The sequence below is a fragment of the Thermobia domestica genome, chromosome 7 (assembly GCF_964235325.1).
Source record: "Thermobia domestica chromosome 7, izTheDome1.hap1.1, whole genome shotgun sequence".
Lineage (NCBI taxonomy): Eukaryota > Metazoa > Arthropoda > Insecta > Zygentoma > Lepismatidae > Thermobia > Thermobia domestica.
The window spans coordinates 131,811,578-131,833,896 of record NC_137460.1 but is presented as its reverse complement, the minus strand read 5'-3'; the positions used below and the strand labels follow the sequence as shown (position 1 = coordinate 131,833,896).

Below are 22,319 nucleotides of genomic sequence, written 5' to 3'. Positions count from 1 at the left end.
TATATTTTGAATCATTTGTAAATAAATTGTAGCAACTATTAAAGTTCTAGCTCTCGTATTTAAGAGCTATACTCAGCATTAGAAAATCATAGTACTATAATATACAATATAATTCAATATATTTGTATCAATTAGCAGCGTGAGATACACGTGGGAATTAGGTTTCTATACGCTAAGAAGGTTTCAATATGAGAGATACACATACGGTGTGTTAAATGTTAGAATTGGATGTCACTAGTGATGATTAGATGAAAAGATAGTGAAGACAAGTTACAATAGGCGTCATTGTGGACAATGAATACTGTAGTGCCTGATTATCCATGGTTATACTTAAACTGGTAGAAAGTGTGCAGCAACCAATTCGTCACTACTGGTGATTTAGAATATCGAAAACTATTTATGGATGGACAATGTTTCGAGTACACAACTGAGTTGCATACAAGTATGGCACCCTGGATTCTGTTTTCAGCGGAAAAATTATTTTGACACGGGAGTATAAAAGTTGGTACCACGTTATGATAAATATCTGAACAAGGATAGTGCGGTGAAAAGTAGTTATATATCACTAGCTCCACAGTAATAAATTAAATTTTTCTGATGTACGTATTTTTTTGCAGTCAATCGGAACTTACGTATTGGGTACTCCTGTTAATATAGGTCATACAATTTGGTTAATTGCGTTAAAGATGAGTAAAATATACTGGTTCCACTGTTTATTATAACATCTAAAGCTTAACCTTCTATGTAGTTGAAGCTTAATTCATTGCGTCATTATTTCATGCTTTTATTTAGGGTTATCTGTTCCTCAATTAATTCCTATTAAATTTTATTTTCAGAAACCGTTTGTTTATTGCCAACCCTGATAATGAGGCTTTAAACTGGACAGGTTTTCTGGCACCATTTTCTGATCATTTGTGGTTTACACTACTAGGTGTTCAATTTATGTTTTCGGTGTTCCTAAGTGTCACCTATTACTGTGGCCGGTATATAACTTTCCAAGAGATGCGTGGACGCTATATTTATTCTCTCTATAATAGTTTTCTTTATGTGTATGGAGCATTTTGTCAGCAAGGCAAGTGTTTTTATGAAGTTTTGAATTTATTACATATTCCACACATTCCATAAAATGAATCAAATTGAAAACCTAGTGCCTAATTTATGGTAGAACGTTTACAGTTAGTCGTCGATTAATAAAAAATGATAACGTTATCAGACATTATAAGACACTTACTGATTTAAGTGAATTTGTAAGATTTTTGTGAGTTATCGTAAGGACGAGACTTAGGAATACATCTCTGTAATGATAGTTATCAATTTGCGCTCTGCTAAGATGAAAACATCTGTTGCGAGACTCGAATACAATCTGATGAATGACTGAATGCACACATAAGTGTCAGTATGATTGTATGATTAGCTTATGATGAATGTATTCCAATGTATGAATGATCCCGAGTGTCCATTAGTTTACTATTTGAAAAACAAAGAATGTACAAGTGAATTCAGTTCTATATGAAGAGGTTTACGAAACCGGAACCGTAAAGAATTTCTGGATTCTCAAACTCTTAAAGAATGATAAGAGCTTATTAGTGTAATTTCCAACACAACACACAAATTTTCTCTATTTGGAAGAAAGAACGCATAATTATAATGTGAACATTGCTCTCATGTGTGCTCATTGTTTTCAAGAGTTGTTTGAGCAGTAATGTAAAAATACTTCCATTAGAAATACTGAGTTTTTACCCAACAATATATAGTAAAATAGGTTCTCAATGCAACATGCTTGTATGCAATAAATGTCCATCTTAGTTTCCTATTCATATAAACCGTGATTTACACATAATGCCAACCTCCGAAACTGTAGGAAAGGTTATTTCCTAGCTACCGCCTTTGTCGATATAAGGAGAAAGGATTTTCAGTTTCACAATGTTCACTGACCATTCATCCTTCCTCATTTCTCTAAATAGCGGAGAATAAACGCCATCGTTTGATTGCAGATTAACAAAAATTGTACATTTATCATGAAAATGTAAGTTTACCTTGGAGAAGGAATATAAGGCATGGTCGTGGTTATTTTCTTTCTTATTCTCCTTTTTGCATTATGTAAATGCATCCCTTCACCATTCGTCCCCCTATAAGTCTTCAGAAAACGCAATATGCTTGATATATGAACAGGAAACAAATCTAAACAAATTTCAGTACACTAGATTTCCAAATGTCTTAAAATAGTTGATGCAAGGACACGCCTATCGGCACTTATTTGCCAACAACAGTCTTAAAAAGCAATACTATTGTGCTGCCACAATGTCTTGAGCCATGGCGAAAATGCGAACTAAAGCTCATTTGGAAAGCTCACAGTTCGACACACTCACGCGTTGAGCCAATAAGGGTTCAGCTGTTGCTAAGCAAGAAAATCTTAGCGAAAGGGAGTGGAATTCTTTCAGTCGATAGCAGCGCCTGGAACGGAAGACGAAGTGTCAAGTCAATGTGGTATATCTTTGAAGTGTATTTTGAATGTCATGCAACAATACTAACACTAGTTCTAAAACAATTTCTGAGAAATGACAGATCTTAGGAAAAACGCGTTGTCAATTGAAAATGCTTCAAGATTACCAAGTAAATTTTATAGTAATAAGTACACTGATGCGTTTGTGATAAATTATGAATGTTTCGTAAAATAAGGGTAACTTTAGCTTGGGTATAAAGTATGGAGGTAGCGAATTTAATTAGGTTTAGTATAATATTTAACATTACAAACTTTGAACACTTTTAAAACTAAAATTTTCATGCATTCTTTACCCACAGAGGAAAGCGTACTATGATGTGGTAACGCAATTTTATATAGAACTAACCATACAAGAGGTCTTATTTCTCTTGTCAAGGTATTGTCAAGGTAGAAAAATAATTCCATTAGAAACAAAATATGTATAACAAAATCTATAAAATATACTGTTAAATAGGATAATATTTCATTTTGTTATAATTTAACCTTGAACCTGATTTCTTTTAAATATTTTCTTGAGTCATGAATAACTTTCTAATCTAAAATTGTTTGATGAATAACTATAAAAATCAAAGATAAGATAATGTAAGTCTTTATATTCTTTTCTGTTGTTTAATGCCCATTTTAAACAAAAATATTTCTGATTGAAATAATTCTCATATTCTGACAGATTATACGTAATTTGGTTTAACATATATCCTTACACAACATATAACCCCTTTAAGATATAACACAAAACTTACCAAATACTACTCAGTATGGAAGTCAATCATGGAAAGGAATGTTTATTATTTCTAGCGTGTATGCATTTGGTAAATGCGGTTCCGGGTTTCATTCCGAGTTGGTGACCTTTGAATTCTTGGAGGTCTAAGAGTAGTTCGAATACCATTTTAACCTATAGCCCATATTTCATACAGCGTCGATGCTGAAAGAGCTGCAGAACCTCAGAAAGTAGAAAATTGAAATTACATGCACTGGTTCTGGATGGATTTGCGATATATACGTTAGTGAAACTGTAAGAATGAACAAGTTATTTTAACCAGAATTTCTAACAGCGAAGCTCTATATTTTGATCTTGAGAGTAAGTAAGGACTAAACAATTGGAAGCTCTGCATGAAGTATTATGTGGGAGTATGATAGGAAAAAACACACTAAATATATGATATATAGAATAACATGTCATGGTTAGAACATAGTTAGGTGGACATAGTTTTATTTATTGGCGTTTAAAGATGTCAAGAAGCTGAACTATCAAGTTCCTCTCAAAGTAGATATTAGAGGTACACTTCATGCCGATCGACGTTTACTAAAGAGGTAACATCGGATCTTAGATAAAAATTTCTTCTATCGTAATTTTTTAAAGCTGTTCTGAAATACTATCTCCACTGTTGAGACCCGTCAACCCGTGAATTATGTTGGATTTCAAGAAACGATCAAGAGTTGTATTTTTGTGTAATAATTAAGGCTTCTTACAGTTGAAGGCTTCGTCCTAATGGAGTATACATATGATTTTCCACGTGAAGTTTTGCACCATAAGACGATTTGCTACAAAATGTCACTGAATCTGTATCCTAATTACCAATAACATAATTCCCTATCACTCTTAGTAACACTTTTCAATCATTATTAAGAGGCTTGAGCATGTTTATAAATATTAAGGGATTTCACACTGGAGGCATTTATGTAACAATTAAGTATAGGGAAAATATAGTGAGTTTAGAAATGACTTATATTGAAAGATACTATTACAGATTTCATTTGATATTGCTCAGAATTGTTACTAACTGAAACAAGTAACAGCAATACATTTCAAAGGGGACAGCTGTGTCCTGTTATTACAATCTACTCTTGTAGCAACATTAACTGCCTTACTAGTCTTTATGCATCTACAGCTGAAACTGTTAATTACTAACTGTTTTTTCCCTGAAGCAAACGTAATGGCACTTCATTTTACCTACCCATAAGGTACATACATGCTTTATACACTCGACTCTTGTATTATTATATCAATTCATCAAGAATAACCAGCCATATAAATTGATCGTGAGATTTCCAGATGTGGAAGCGAGAATGCTCACCGATTATATGAGAATTATACAATTAATTATATGTGTAACATAGGTGCAAACAATAGATTGTTAACAAGAAGTGCAGTGGACGTTAATGAGCTATCTTTTTTATTTTACAGGTCATGAAGTAACTCCATATTCATGTCCTGCACGAATCATTTACATTTTAATCTACCTAGTTGGTTTATTTATTTATACGTCATATTCTGCCGTTTTAATTGCCTTTTTAACCGTGAAGAAGAAAAGCATACCATTTAGCACTTTCCAAGAATTGCTGGAAGACGGAACATATGAAGCTGGCGTTGTAGGTGGTACAGCAGAATATAATATATTTAAGGTGAGTGGCAAAGAATTAAGATGGATTTAGGTTTCTTTCGGCCCTAAATGGTTTACGGCCGGAGGTTCGTCACCCGCCACTACAACCACTTTATGGTCAGCTGTCCAATAATGAAATCTTGGGAGGCTTGAAAGTTTTACTTTAGCCACATACTATTTTACAGAACATTTACTGTTTACTTTATAAATCACTGTATTTTTGTGGGTTTGTATATTTCGATGATTTTTAAAATTAATTCTAAGTTCGAAACAAAAGAAACAAATTTAATATATATCAAATATAACATATCAAATATAAAACTTTTATAGGAATATAACACCATCAAAACATTTCATCCAAATCAAACAAAACGTATAACATTAGAATAATAATTTACAGGAAAAATTACTCTAAATATTATTTTTTTGTTTTCAGCCCCTGTGGCGTCTGCGGCCCTAATCATATTGTCTTCTTTGTTTAGTCGGTTAAAGGAAAAGAACAATTAAGAAAATACGTTATATTCTCAAATGAAACGAATATTTAAATGTTTCTGGAACATGACTTCTTTGTAATATATAGTAAAATATTAACAAGTAATAATTATATTTCTGAATTAATTACATTTTATTTGTTTCCTTGTTACAAGTATTCCACAGATCCTGTGTTAAAAGCAGTTTTCGAAGAATTAATGAACGTGAACCCAGAAAACATTCCTGCATCCGTGAACGAAGCCTTGGATCTTGTTTGTAGAAAAAAGTATGTGTTTGTCTATGCTCATGACATTGTTCGAGGTCTGCTGCCCGAAGCACCTTGTGACATCATTTCAGTCTCCAAAGATTATTTCAATAGTGCAATTGGAATACCGACGGCTAAGAATTTTCGTTATGCTAGAATCATAAATTATGGGTAAGTGAAAGACCCAGTATTTTCTTTTGGGTTGTAAAGCACTAAAAGCACAAATATAAACATCTTGATGTCATTTAATTATGAATAAATAATGTGTAAGGTTTCTATAGGTGTCAACACGAAGTCTTCAAGAACATAAAATTTTCTCACTTTAATGTGTAATGAACAATTGTCATGATTCGGCAATGTCTGCCGATACGATTACCCATGTCGTTCCTTCGTGAAACCAAGGAAGTTATAAAATAAAAAGATACTTTTCTCACATGAAATTCTACTGTTACAGCAGGCGCCTTGGTTCTATTATTCAGCTCTATAGTAAGCGAAATAATGTAATGATGAACGACTTATATTCTTAAGGTTGATCATGCGTAGTAGTTTCCCCACCTACTAACTGCACCTGATTGAAATGCAGGTCGTAGTATAGAGCCTACCTGTGCTTTCTGTAACTTTGGTGTTAGATAAGGACGTGGACACATGAACTCGCAACTCAATGAAAGCCTATTATATCAACAAAACAAACACAGCAAATATAAGTAATATTTGCACTTTTATCATGCTATTCAGTTTCTTACTATTCATTTTCATATTAAACACAGTCCACTATAAAGCAATAAATGCATTTTCGGTTATCCTTTGACAGACTTTAGGATACTTTTAGATTTCATATGCATACGGGGGCCAAATATATTGTGTTTGTATTATCTCAGGGCTCTGCAGATTAGTACCACTTTCGTCACTTGACCATTATCATCAGCCTCATCATCACCATCTCTCTTCGCCTTAACACATAAACGTGAGACGAACTTTAAACTAATATATATTTACACGAGAAATCTGTTAATGGAACAACAAGATAGCATAATTTATACAACTAAACTTTTAAGACACCGATCACGGAAATATTAATGTAAAGTGACTATTTTTAAATGAAATTTATATCTGTAAAATTTCATTACTTTTTATTTACGCCTACTTAATTTTTCTATTGTGTATTATTATTTTCTCATAATTTACTTCTTAAATTATAGCATTAGTAGACGACTTTATACTAAAATCATATAATGAACACATTCTGTTCGTCCTTCATAGACTAGGCGCTAGCCCATGTCACGTGTGCAATTTTATGTGTCCTCAGTTTGACTGCTGGATGTTATTACCAACTTAAAGGAGAGTAAATTTCTCTTGATCACGTGATCTGGTTTGTGGTAGTTTAGTCGCCATATTATATTAAGATGGCGCATCATGACCTTCTTCAAACTCTCATAACTCACCCATTTATGAACCAGTTTTGATAATCTTTCCTCCCTTGGAAAGAGAAAAAATATAGTTTTAAGTTTGTATTCTTGTACTTTTTGCGAAATCTGCACCGTTTTCCCGAAAAATCGGAAAGAGTAGAATTGAAGATAAAATTTTATTCTACTTTCGTAATTTTCTCGGAAATTGCTAATAATTCAACATTTTAATAAGGCACAGAAAATAAGCAGAATTTAGTAAGCTTTAAAACGGCATACAATAAGCTGGATTTAGTTTTAAAATAGGCTAAACTAACTAACTAACTCTATGGCCTATGGAACCCGGAGGTTCAGTGCCGCGTTCACAAAAGCTCTCCACTGACTTCTATCCTTAGCTAATTGCATCCAGTTTCTACTTTGTATTCCTATCTCTGCGAGATCCATCCTAATATTGTCCTCCCATCTGCGCCTAGGTCTTCCTAATGGTTTTTAAAATAGGCTACATATATTAAAGGAAAACTAATAGCATGTATGACTTTAATTTTGTTACAAAATAGCTTTTCCGCCATTTTTACCTTCTAGTAATATACCTCCGAAGTCTGATGTCCACTAAGGTTTGTTGTGGGGTTTGTTAAACACCCAAAGGAATATTAAAAACGGTCACATGATCCAGATGATGGTCGTTTGAGTGCCATATTTAAGAATGGACGACAATGGAAGCAGGCCCTCAAATCACGAGTTAACACACCGGGTACACATGACTTTGTATGTCATATGAAAGTTGTTGGTTAGTACCGTTTTGTACCACAATGAGTTTTAGTTTAACCATAATAGATTATGGAGAATTAAGAAAACAAAAGTGGGGGTCTTCGTGAATCTGGTTGACTACAAGCTGGCCTGGACAAACCATTTCTTTACAATACGAATGAAAACGGAAAGAAAACTTTTTCCAGATATGTAACAATTTATACCATCAAAAATAGAATTAGCACCCCTTCGAATAGGAATCAAAACGGTATCAAAAATTTGTAGCAAATATTTACCAATTTGTACTATCAGAATTAAAATATGTACAACCACCAATTTCGAGAAATTTGAATTTAGGTTGGCGATTTAGAGTGGACCGCACAACTTATTTTTCATTAAAGTACGAACCAAAACGGTACCAAACATTTGTATCCTACATGTACCAATTTGTATCGCTAAAACTAAAATTTGTTCCCTTGTCAATTTTGAAAAGATTGAATTTTTGATAACTGGTGGAGCAGAGACGCATAACTCTTTTTCTTTTCAATTCAAATCAAAATGGCACCAAAAATTGGTACCCCATACTTAACAATTTGGACTACCAAATTAGAATTTGCACTTCCAGCAATTTCGATATACTTAAGTTTTCGATGACTGGTCAAACTGGATCGCACAACTTATTATTGTTTCAAATTCGAATCACAAACGGTACCAAAAAACTATATCCAGTATGCGCCAACTTGTATCAACAAATTTAGAAATTGTACACCTATTTATTTTGAAAAAAAAATGAATTTTTATGGAGGATAATTACGACGGTAATCTGGTCTACATATTTTTTTCAGTTCGTATCAAAACGGTACTAAAACTTTGTAAACAATATGTAACAATTTGTACCAATTTTCGTGAGAATTGATTTTTTAATGGCGGGTCAAGCAGGCTTGCACAACACTTTTTTCTCCCCGATTCAAATCAAAACGGTACCAGGATTTTTTACCCAATGTGTAACAATTTGTAACACCAAAACTAGAATATGTATCCCAAGAAATTTCGTGACGCGTGGCATGTCGTGTCAGGCAGAATTTTTTTTGCCAAGTCACACTTGCTCTCAAAACTTTTTGTTTTCAATTTGAATGAAAATTGTACAAAAATTTGTATCCGATATGTACCAACTTTTACCGCAAAAGTTAGAAAGTCTATCCCCATCCAATTTCGAGAAGTTTGAATTTTTGTGGTGGGTAAAGTTCTCCTGCACAACTATTTTTTCATTTTAGTTCGAATCGTAACGGTGCCAAAAATTTGTACCTTTGACGTACATATTTGTAACATCAAAATTAGAATTTCTACCCCCACTAATTTCGAGAAATTGGAATATTTGATGGCGGGCCAGGTTGACGAAAGCTGTCCCGGACAACACATTTTCTTTCCAATTCGCATCAAAAGTGTACCACAAATTTGTACCAAATATATAACTTGTGTCACCAAAACTAGAATTTGTGCACCCACCAATTTCAAGAAATATGAATTTTTGATGCCAGGTTAAACTGGCTGGCCAAATTATTTTTGTTTCCAATTCGAATTAAAACCACACTAAACTTTGAACCTAATATGTAGCAATTTGTACCGCCGCATTTAGAATTTGTACCCCCACCAATTTCGAGAAATCGTAATTTTTGGTGGTGGGAAAAACTGGCCCGCATAACTTAGTTTTCCTTGCAAATCGAATGAAAATGGTGCCAAAAGTTTGTACGCAATATGTACCAATTTGTACCACAAAAATTAGAATTTGTACTCTTACCGATTTGGATAAATTTGAATTTTGAATGCTGGAGCCAACTTGATGTCGAAACTTCGCTCGCGCAACACATTTCTTTTACAAATTCGGATTAAAATGTTACTATAAATTTATCCAAGTACCAAGTATTAAGTAACAGTTTGTACTGTCAAAATTATAATATCCAACTCTATCAGTTTCTAGAAATTAGATTTTTTATTGCAATTTATCTGGGCGCTGCAAACCTTTTCTTTTTGTATTGAATCAAAATGGTATTCGAATTGAACGAGCACGTGTAAACAAATTTCCCTTCAAATTATAAAAAAAGGGAAAGAAAAATTTGCTAACTTGCATGAGCATGAGCAATCATGTACGAATAAAGATTAGAAATTGTTATTCAACAAACGGCCAATCTATCACCAAGTCAACTCTTCCAGGGCAAAGACTTATTTAGAATTCATATGAAAACTGTCCAAAAATATTTTAGACAATTTGTAACAAAAAATGACATTGTGCCTGCACCAATTTAATAAATTTGAAATGCTTACTCAAATATGTGGATCTATTTGGTCTCAAGGCAAACAACAGAATCGTATTTTTTTAATTCTACATCACCACTTCGCAAACGAATTTTTGACTGATTCCAATAACATTTTAACTATGGAGTTTATTATTGATGGTAACTGAATTTATAACCATTTGTAAAAGCAAAATTAGAACTTAGACTGTTATCGAAACGGAGATATGAGTGGATGGAGACGACTTCACAGAACTGATCCTCTGAACGAGTTTTGTAATAAATAATAATATTGTCCATGATCACAAATGATTGGAGAAAAAATTACAAATTCTAATTGTTGTGGCACAAATGGGTACGTATTAGGTACATATTTCCGACATCACTTTGATTCGAATTGGAAAGAAAATAAGTTGTGAGGGCCAGCTTGACTGCGCCACCAAAAATTCAAATTTCTCGAAATTAATGGGGAGTACAAATTCTTATTTTAGTGGTATAAACTGGTACATATTGGCAAAAATATGTACAATTTTGACTCGAATTCGAAAGAAAACAAGAGTTCTGTGTGACGTTAAGCTGACCCGCCTTCAAAAATTGAAATTTCTCGAACTAGGTGGGGGTGAAAATTTAATTCTGGTGGTACAAATTGGTACATACTGAGTACGAATTTTTGATACTATACTGATTTGAATTGGGAAGGAAAAGAAGTTGTGCAGGTCAGCTTGAACCGCCAACAAAAATTAAAATTTCTGGAAATTGGTGAAGGTACACATTCTAATTTTGTGTGGTACAAATTGTTACTTATTGGGTCCAAATATTTGGTACCGTTTTGATTCGAATTCGAAAGAAAATATGTTGTCTGGGCCAGCTTTAGTCAACCTAGCCCGCCATCAAATATTCTAATTTCTCGAAATTAGTTGAGGTAGAAATAATAATTTTGTTGTTACAAATTGGTACAGATCAGGTACAATTTTTTGGTCTCATTTTGATTCGAATTGTAAAGAAAAAGAAGTTTAACCCGCCATCAAAAATGCATGTTTCTCAAAATTGGTGGTAGTAAAAATTCTACTTTTGGTACTATAAATTGGTATATATTGGGTCCAAATTTTGGTACCGGTTTGATTGGAATTGTGAAGCAACATGAGTTGTCCTGTCCAGATTCACTGACCAACAAAAATGGAATTTTCTAGATATTATTCGTGGTACAATTTCTAATTTTTGTGGTACAGATTGGTGCATATTGAATACAAATTTTTGGTATCTTTCTTGTTCGAAATGGAAAGTAAAATAAGTTTTCCGGCCAAGCTTGACGCGTCATCAAAAATTCATACTTCTCGAAATTGATGCGGGTACAAATTTTGACCTTGGTACTATAAATTAGTACATATTGGATACAAATTTTTGGTGATGTTTTGATTCGAATTGGAAATGAAACTAAGATGTGCGGGCCATGTTGAGCTGCCACGAGAAATTCAAATTTCTCGAAAGTCATATGTACGCTGTGTTCTAAAACCAGATTTGAGTGCCTGCTTGAATCACTGGTGGATTAACGGGGAGGGCGGAGGGGGCGACAGCCCCCTCCAAAGGTTTTATTTTCTTCCAGTATTCACCATTGGGAAATACTAATATCGTCTTTCCCCGACTAATCCAATCTGTGCGACAAGCCTAGCAGAGTCTAATCAAAATGTGTGGGACTTAATAGTACCTAATACAGACATGTTTGAATTGTGAATACTTCTATCCATAGTTCCTTTAGACGGTCATCATAAGCCCCAAAGGAACGATATATTATTCATTCATTGGACGTACAGCTGTAGAAAGGAGGGCAAGACGCATCATTCTTTGAAATAAAACTGTATATTTTAAAATTGTGCCGTAGAAAAAGGATATGGAAATGGAATTCGGGTTCCGAAACTTTAATTACATTTACCTTGAATAAAGAGAAATATTGAATCTCCAGTTTTCCTTACCGAAAAGCTCTCTGAATCTCAGATAAGACTTTTCGGTTGGTTGATTGATTGATATAGAAATTCGAAGAAAGGAAGGGGGAATGGGGTGGAAATTATTTTAATAAGATGGCCATCTCTCCGAATCAGTTAAGCTTAGAGACTTAAAATTTCGTATTTGGATTTCCTATTTAAAATAATTTGACATGCGTATCAACGATTTTTGATACTTTAGTAAAATGGAGAAGAAAGAAGTGGAAAGAAAAAGGATCGGGGATTGCAAATATTATAATACTAAGATATCAATATCCACGAACCTCGGAAGGTTAGAAACATGGAATTTAGTATATGGACTTCTCACTTAAAATAATTCAATACGTATTTCAGCGCTGTTGATGTTTTACCTAAAATAGAAGAAAAGAAGTGGGAATTATTATTATTATTATTATTATTATTATTATTATTATTATTATTATTATTATTATTATTATTATTATTATTATTATTATTATTATTATTATAAGATGCACATATTTCAGGATCCCTTACGGTTAGAAACATGAAAGTTCGTAGTTTGATTTTTTATTTAAAATAATTCAACATGTATTTGAGCGTTTTTTTTTCACTTAACGTAAAAGGGAAGGAAAAGAGGTGGAGGTGGTTTACAAAATGCCTTACGAGGTGTTTGGATTTCGTGACAAAGCTTTAGCTCAATCCATCTCTATAAAGGTAACCAAGAAAGTTCTGTCGCTAAAATACCCACCACCTATGAACATCGATGTTACCTAAGAAGCACCTGAAAGATCAAGAAGAGTCCCCATTAGCATTGACGACAAAGGCTATGGATTCCACCTCGGTAGAACTTGGTGGGACGTGAAGTGAAAAAGGTTTCAAGTGCATTTTGCACCTCTACTAGAGATTTGAACTTGTGTCCCCTAAGGTGATTGTCCAAGGAATAGAGCAGGCAATAATCGGACAGTACAATGTCCGGAGAGTATGAAGAATGCAATAGTGTTTCCCATTTCCAATTATGTCCTGGGTCATCCTAGCCACATGGGCTTAGTGTTGATCTGTAACGGGAGGAGCCTTTTGCGATTCAGAAATATTGGCTCCAAAGTTTAGAGTTTCTCCTGAACAGGGCTCAACTGCTGACACTACACAGTTGCATTGATGCTCTTATCAGCTGGTAGCAGTTCCCATTCCGCGAGCAGTCCTCCAAACACACAGTAGGACCTTCTTTTGGTGCAGTGTTAGTTTCGGCTGTTTTGGAATGGTTCATGAGATGCAAACCAATGATGATGGTACCGTGGATCTTCGTAGAGGACCCACTTCTCATTACATGTCAACACCCTGTCCAGAAATAGCTCTTCCCTCAGGCAAGACAGGTGTCTGCTCGCGTTGCTTTCTGGCCCGAGTCACATCATGTGGGACCCATCGACCCAACTTGTAGTGCTTCCCAAGTTGATGGAGGTGCTACTGAATAGTAGAGATGCAAAAAAAGCCGGCTTTTTTGAATCGATGGTTTTTTTTTACATAAAAAGCCGGCTTTTTTGAAAAAAAAACGAGAATTTTGGAAATTTTGGCCTTTTCATTTTCATGATTTTTCTATCTAAATAGCTTTCTTATAGTATATTCTATACTTAGATAAGAATTCCATGACCTAAATGCCATATTTCGCTCTAAAATTCACCATCAAGATGGATGGAGCACATGTTTTACGAATTAAAGCTAACATGAAGAATGTAGTATTTGAGGGCAATTTTAGAGGCTATTTAACTTTATTTTAACTTTTGAGTTATCGATATTTTTTCTTCTCGATATCATTTCAGTTTGTCGTCTGTTTCACTTCTAAGAGCTTAGTACTCTAGCTTCTAACGCAGAAGTTAAACTTACGTTTTTCTATATATCCGTCAAAGCGTACGTTTTTCAATATATCCGTCTAACCGTACTTCCACATTTCTGTTATACTGTAGCTGTGCAACGATTTAGCAATAATTTTCCGGATACAACCTTGAATACTAATTTATACAAATAATCAGTAGCGGATTTAGAAACGTACTTTGGGACGGGTTTTTCTGATTGTTTCATTTTCTAAAATCTCCTAATTTTATTTGGGAGGACCTTGAAGTTTATGAGTACAGGCATAACTAATACTGTATTTCGTTTCGTTTATATATTTAGCGATAATCTTCCGGATACAACCTTGAAGATCATTTTATACTGAGAATCAGTGGCGGATTTAGAAAAGTATTTTGGGAGGGTTTTTTTCTTACTAATGTTTAGTTTTTCTAAACATTAATAGATATTTTCTAAACTAACGAAATATCTATTAGTTTCTAAACATTCGTAAGTTTTATTTGACGGCAGCTTAAAGTTTATGAGTAAAGGCATAACTAATAGATATTTCGTTTGTTTTAGACATTCCGTAATTTTGGGGAACAGGCTTGAGTCCGAAAGACCGTCCCCCTAACCTTCGCAAAACCGTCACGTACTATTTCTACTTCATAGATGGAATGAAGAAAAGTTTTGTCAGAATGGTCGAATGCTGAGTTGAACTCCGGACTTCTCGATAGAAGCGCAAAAGCTCCAGTCAATCATGTTTATCTTAACTTAAATATGTTCCGTAGTCCTTTTTTTGTGTGTGTGGGTGGGGTGGGGAGAGTTCCACAATGATATGAAGGGTGTGAGCCAAGAACATGGTAACTAACAAATTTTCAATTGCTGAGTTACGCAGCATCAGATAGGCAGCAACGCATACCGCTTCGTTTAATCCCTCATGTATAGACTTATGTGAAAAATCAGCTTCCCGACTTTCAAAATGGATTGTGCAGCAGAAAATTTCTAATTTCTTAAAATAGTAAAATTATGGGTTACCATGTTCTTATCTCACACCCTTCATGTTCAATCCCTCTTGTTAAAAATACAGAAAACTTGAGAACTGAATAAACCGTGATGGTGCTTATATAAAACTGTAGAATTTCAAGAATATACAAAACCAAAAGCTCTAGGTGTGCAGCCTTTAAGTGTATCATATAAATCTAAGTATTTTTCTTATGTTTTATTTTAATTTTATTTTGTTCCAAAAAGGGGGTATGGAAAATTTTGAAGTAAAAATACTACATAGAATTTTTTGCTACTTATTTGAGTATTTTTTTAAAAAAAGAAGTATTTACTTTTAGGGTTGGCTGGTTTACACCAGCTGTTTTTCTTCTTTTTTTTAAATAAACAACTGGTTTAAACCGAAAAAAATAAAAGGTACGAAAAATGCGAATCGTGTGAACTTCATGGTGACGTTTCCATACATCAAACCATCTGCATTAGTTTTATTTCCTTTTCACCTTTTAATCAAGGTGTCCCATGTTCAATTCTCGGTCGAACCACAACCCTTCTTTCATGCGTAAACAAAGTAGCGGTTCGGATGTCACTTTAAGCGAAAGTCTTCTCCTTGATAACCTCGGTATTGCGTAAGGATGTTAAGCCTGAACATACGAAACAAAACTAAATTGTATATTTCTGCATGCCTGAATGCCTGTTGTTTTATAAAGAAGCCAAGGTTGCTTAAATATACTGATATAAATTGACAAAATTTATCGATTGCCTACGTAGCTTCCAACATTAGCTTGGATTGTATTGTCAATGATATGTACGCACTAAATTTGTAATTTAATACCTCAGTTTTACCGTACTGATACGTTGACCTTTAAATTTTACATGCAAAGCAATAACAGGATTTTTTCCGTTATTGTTTTACATTTAGAGTAATGACGGGATTTTCCTGATGGCTAGGGCGGGAGTTTCTCAATTTAAGAAATTTACTGACCGGACTTCTTTAAGCTTATGTGACCTCTTCCAGCATAACCCCGTTGTTGCATAATAATACCAAGGCGAAACAAACTTATTTCTGTCAATATGTAATATAAATACATAAAGCAAAATATCTAAACCCAAAAAAACCTGGTTTAAACCAAAAAAGCCTAGTTTAAACTCCCCCCAAAAAACGGGTTTTTCGCATTTTCAAAAACAACCATGGCTCTTGCCAGCCCTGCTTACTTTTGTATGTAGGAGTTTTAAAAAAAATCTTATTATATACATTGGTTAATCCCTTGGAATTCATAATGTAAATATGTTGAGAAGTAAAACTGTTTGAAATATCTTTTCGAAATTCATGGTTAATTTTCGAGGTTTTATATTATTATCGGCATCAACCACTAATTAAATGACTTTTTGTGTTGTAGAGAAGCGAAACAAAATCTGGTTTATCAATTTAAAGCAGAATTTTCAAAAAAGCCCAAAATTTCCCAAGCAAAAAAGCGAAGCAGAAAAAAAACGAGTTTTTTCCCAAAAAAGCCGGTTTTTTTTCCGAGCCCTTGCATCTCTACTGAATAGTTCCTCCAGTTCCTCACATGTCTGGCCACGTTCGATTCAACTACTACCTGAAGATCTTCATTTTGTACATTTGTTGGTTTTCCAGCACGTGTGCGTCTTCGAGTATTTCGTCACCGTCCTTAAACTTGTTAAACCACCGCTGCACTGTCCGCGCAGTCACGACATCCTCAACAAAGATGTGTCCTCATCTTCCGCCCGGCTTCAGCAGTGTTTGATTCTAGTTTGAACTCGTACAGCATACACGCCCTTATGATGCTCTGTGGAGATCCCATGTTCACTCTGTCCTTACGCAAGTTTACGGTGTACCTGAACTGCCGCAATCAGGTAGTATGTTGGATATCCACATCAACAATTGACTTTCGCCTTATCTCCATTCCCATTCAAATCACGGTGTGAGGGCCAATTGAACACAGACCTTTGCAAAAAAAAAAAAAAAAAAAAAAGACAGAACTTTTTTGGTTACCTTTCTATATGAAAGACAGAAGGAAGAACTCGAAATATTGTGTCACGGTAGCAAGTAGGAGCATTTACTATTTTATGAGAGGTCGTATGCCGAGCAAATTGGGGGATCTCGGGGCCAAGCTCCACCTAGGCGAAGGTTAGTATAATAAAATTTTATTGTTGTTGTAACCCACATCTATAATTATACTATGTTTCGTGGTTCGAGAAATATAGATAGATGAATTTTGTATTATGCTTTATGCATATACTTTTGTTACCTATTTATGCGTAGACCGAGCCTGTCTTTTTTCCAACTGTTGTCCCACATTGTCATTCAAAATTTCAATGATTAGAGAAAATTGTAAACTCTTTCGTTAAAATGAATGTCATCGTCAATACAGTATTTTCTTTTGTGCAAGTACTGTGCAAGATAATGCGTCTGATATATTGCAGTGACTATGTGTGAAGTGAATCATGACACCGCCACGCCTCCGAAGCGGAAGTGCGTTTTTAATTTAAATCTACAGAAAGAATATCTTTGATTAATAATAATAATAATAATAATAATAATAATAATAATAATAATAATAATAATAATAATAATAATAATAATAATAACCCTTACAATTTCGGGTCCCAAAATAGAATCTGGGAATCAGGTTTACACACACACACACACACACTCCAACCGCGTATTTATATGCGTCCTATTCTTGCAAATTAAAATTTTAGTCACCTTGAGGCTACACTCATCTTCCAGGAAGAGAACCGCCCCTCCCAAACGATCCCTCTGTATCCGCTAGTGGCTTGAATTAGGCCCCAAGTTTGTTAAGTTAATTTATCATAATCTAGCACAGTACAAACGAAACATACTACGGTACAATCCGGTAGAAACGAAAATCTTTCAAATGAGTCTATTAAATCGTTTGTAGAATGTAGTGGTGATGGTAGTGGGGGAAGGGGCAGGTTCACACAGCCTCCCAACTTTGTTTTCTTAATTTATCATAATCTGTTATGGTTAAACTGAAACTCATTGTGGTACAATACAGTACTAACAAAGTACTTTCATATGATATACAAAAGAAATGTGTAACCGGTGTATTAAGTCGTGATTTGAGGGCCTGCTTAACCTGAGCCCCCATTTTGTGCCGTTAATTTTTCATAATCTAGGACGGTACAAAGGAAATAAATTACGGCACAATCAAGTACAAAGAAAGGTCTTTCAAATGAGCCAATTAAACCATCCTAGGACATTGTGGAGGTTGCTGCGTAAACTTAGCTCCCACTTTGTTTTCTTAATTCCTCACACTGCAGTACAGTACAAACAAAAATATTTGCGGTACAAATCAGTACAAACGAAATACTTTCTATTGATATGCGGAAATCGTTTGTACCGAGAGGCGACGGGGAGGGGGGACAGGTTCACAAGAGTAAAATCACAACTGGTTGATGAACACTGCCAAATTTCGAAATTCCTCAATCACCTGGATATAGACTTTATGGTAATTGCTCGTTAGCGTATGCGCCTTTCGGGGGAAACTCAGGTTTGATTGCCGACGAGAGCTTCTGTGGTTCGGATTCCACGTTAAACTAAACAATCATATCAAATCAAATTTATGGCAACTGCAAGGAAGGTTCTAACGAAATCTTCATACTTGAAGACATATGAAGCGTTTGTAAGAAGCATTTGGAAAGCTATCTGCCAAGCTTCTCATACATGTGAATGCATCGACATTGTTTTCGTCGTTTATAAGACGAAAAGTGTAAAAGCGCTTGAGAAGTCCAAGCGATCACGGAAACAAGAAGTAGAATAAGAGCCCCAAATGACAGCACACCACTTCCTGTAGATACTAACGCTTACAGGGCCTCATCTAGAAACAAAGGATTGTTGCAGTCATGCTTAGTTGATTCGATATTCTGGGAAAGAGAATATGTTACTTCATCTGTTTCAGTGAATCTTGGTGGTGTAGTAAAAGATGTGTTACTATAAAGAATTAGATGGTTGAGAACTAGAAGCGAATCCTGGGGGCGATCGACCTCAGAAGAGAAAACGCTCTTATTTTATATATAAATAAGACCCATTCCAGAGTTTGGAGCTATTAAAAGTAGCTCTAATTAACAGTATTACAACCCACCGTCCCCCCAGAACTCCGTCCTGGATCCGCTCCTGTTGAGAACGAACTTATTTTGGAATCTTGCCACGAAGAAGCAGATGAGAGAATTCTAGCCTATGTTTCTCAAATGACACTGACTTGAAAAGTAAGCAACGTGGTTGTTTGTTCTATTCGTACCGATGGTTTTGTTCGTGCCCATTATCACTACGTACAAAAGTAGAAAAGTTTAGCTCTGCAAGTACTTTGGAGTAGGAAAGTCATCGCAGTATACCCCACTTCACTCTTTAAAAGTAGAGTACCGCTTGTTGTTTTAACAGCTTTACCAGCTACTCAGTCTTTAAACCTCTTCGACACTACAAGCAAAGTCTAAGTACGAAGTTAGAAGCTTTGAAAGCAGCACAATCATGTGCAAAAGATCTCTTGTTAAATTTTGGCAAAGGACCATTAAGTGAGAACATTAAACAAAGCAGAAGAATTTTTGGTTAGTGCACTTAACCCAAACTTAGGTACAATGGATAAATTACGTTTCCATCTGTTCCATCACGAAAAAGTACGAAAGTTTCAAGATTTAGCTCCTACATCAAGATCTGTCACTTTTCACACAGAAAAGAGCTGCTTGTAATGCTATAATTCGATTCATGCTTTGGAACCGTCTGAGAAAATCAATACATAGAGGAAGATGGACTTTGGTTACATACAGGCAGACGGTACTTCAATTCCGCAAGTGACAGATGATCCATCGGAGCCTAAGCCATGTTATTACCAGATGTGCTTCAGAGAAACTGTATGTCCATGTAGAAAATTAGAAATAATGTGCTGCGACTTATGTAAATGTATAAATACTATTTTGGACCAATGCAGTAACCCTCAGAAATAATTTTGATAAAGTCTTTATCTCGACCCTGAAAACTTTGCATTTTAATTTTTGACACAATGTCATCAATTTGAACCAGTATTATCCACTATGGCGTATTTCTTTAAAAATACACACTCCTTCTATTTTAAAAATATTTCTTGCTCTTTGAATCAACTTCTTTTACGTTGTATCTGAAAATACATCATTGTTCCATTTCTTTAATTACATTGTAATTTGGAGTTACGAGATTTACTTTAGAAACGAGTAAAATGAGAAATCAGGCTGTAAATTCGAATCACTGGGTACGGAGACATACTTAAACAAAACGTCTAGTAATTTGGCGCCCATTCTTAAATATGGCAATGAAACGGCCATCATCTGGATCATGTGACCGTTTTTAATACTCGTATAAGTGTTTAACAAACTCCGCAACAAAGCTTAGTGGACATAGAACTTCGGAGGTATATTACTAGAAGGTAAAAATGGCGGAAAAGCTATTTTGTAACAAAATTAAAGTCATACATGCTATTAGTTTTCCTTTAAAATATGTAGCCTATATTAAAACTAAATCCAGCTTTTTGTATGCCGTTTTAAAGCTTACTAAATTCTGCTTATTTTCTGTGTCTTATTAAAATGTTGAATTATTAGCCACTTTCGAGAAAATTACGAAAATGCAGTAAAATTTTATCTTCAATTCTACTCTTTCCGATTTTTCGGGAAAACGGCGCAGATTTCGCAAAAAGTGCAAGAATACAAAATTGAGAGTATACTTTTCTCTTTCCAAGGGAGGAAAGATTTTCAAAATCGGTTCCTAAATGAGCGAGTTAAGAGCATTTGAAGAAGGTCATGATCCGGCATGTTGAATCCAATATGGCGACTAAGTGAACATGAACCAGATCACGTGAAAAAGAGAAATTTACTCTCCTTTAAGTGGGCAATATCATCCAGCAGTCAAACTGAGGTCACATAAAATTGTACACGTGACATGGGCTAGCTCTCACACTATAAATAATTATGGAATCATGTCGTGCTTCTAGTAACAAGAACAAATTAAGTAACCTTTGGCCTTTTTAGTGTTGCCAAGATTGTTAGTTGTTTTTCCACCAAGACAAAATCAAAATACAAACTGTTGCACCAGGACAGTATTTACGAAAAAACGCGCTCTCCACAAGTGATGAATAATTGCAATTTATTAGCGTTGAAAACCACATCTGCCTCCCGCCAGACGTATGCCTACATAAATGCTGCAAGAAAATATGTATAAAGTTTGTTATACCAAGAATTAAAATTATGAACTGGGAATATGGCGCATAAACTTCTTATTGCTTTTTAAGAAATCATATATTCGTCTTTCACTGTTGAAAATCTATTGAGGGGAAATCTTCAAAATATAATTCACATTGATATCTTGGTCATAATGTAAAATACCAGATCTAAATCAGTGTAAACATATAATTGAAAATAGCCAAAAAGAGAAAAAAACAACATTGATTTAGTTTATCACCGACGATATAATTACATTTGAGATTTGGTCACTGTTCTGAAACATTTATTTTCTTACAAATTTCATATTTGTACGTAATTTTAGTATTTATTTGAAACAATAGAAGACTTTGGGGCAAAAATTTGTTAGGTCCAAAAAGTGAAAGTGTAAAGGAGATAGCTTCAAAGCGTTTCTCTTCATTTGATTTTCTTCAAACTTGGCACCTGTATACTGAATAAAAAACAAATTGACACGTATTATTTTGTTTCTTCCGGAAAATAAGTTAAGGCAGGCAAAGAACCCTTTTCCAAAGATGGTCTGCTTGTTTAAAAGGGCCACTTTAAAGAAACGAAACTCTGGCGATGCAAAGATGACTTCAAAGTAGGAAATGTAGTTTTGTCGTTTTTGCGAGAAAAGGGTTGCAGGGGCAATGTCCCTTTCGAAATGGCAAAAGACACGTCATAATACCTTGCGGAAATTGGATTTCGGTGGAATTGCTTAAAACGTGATATGTTGTAGATATGGTGTTTCTAAGAAAACGTTTCAATGGGCACAACCACAAATCGCTGACCATTTTGCCACTACAGGGCCACTTTAAAAAAAGAAGGTAACGGTATTCTGAATATCGGTGTAATTGCTTGAAACCGTCACATGTTGTAGATATTGTGATCCTGAGAAAAAGTATCAATTTTCACAACCACCCATCTCTGACCGTTTGGCTACTACAAGGCCACTTGTTTTTTTTAAAGTGCTGAAGGTAACAATATTCTGGATTTAGATGGAATTATTTGAAACCGTCATATGTTGTAGATATTGTAATCTTGAAAAAAGCCTTAATAGGCGCAGCCATCAATCAGTGACCGTTTGGCCACTACAGGGCCACTTTAATAAAAACAAAAAGAACAGAAGGTAACGGTATTCTGGATTTCGGTGGAATTACTTGAGACTGTAACATTAATTCTGTTAGATATTTTCAGGATAGATATTCTGATCCGGAGAAAAAGGTTCAAGAGGCACAGCCACCAATCAGCG

General features: G+C 34.7%; 1 protein-coding gene across 1 annotated transcript in view; it reads left to right on the top strand.

Moving 5' to 3' along the window:
• Window positions 1–22,319, top strand: part of LOC145689337 (putative glutamate receptor) — a 71,447-nt gene that overhangs the window by 36,164 nt on the left and 12,964 nt on the right. Inside the window, exons 5-7 of the mRNA XM_081763484.1 lie at window positions 837–1,072; window positions 4,689–4,906; window positions 5,532–5,791. Coding sequence (XP_081619610.1) covers window positions 837–1,072; window positions 4,689–4,906; window positions 5,532–5,791 — 714 coding nt within the window. The remainder of the gene's footprint in view (window positions 1–836; window positions 1,073–4,688; window positions 4,907–5,531; window positions 5,792–22,319) is intronic.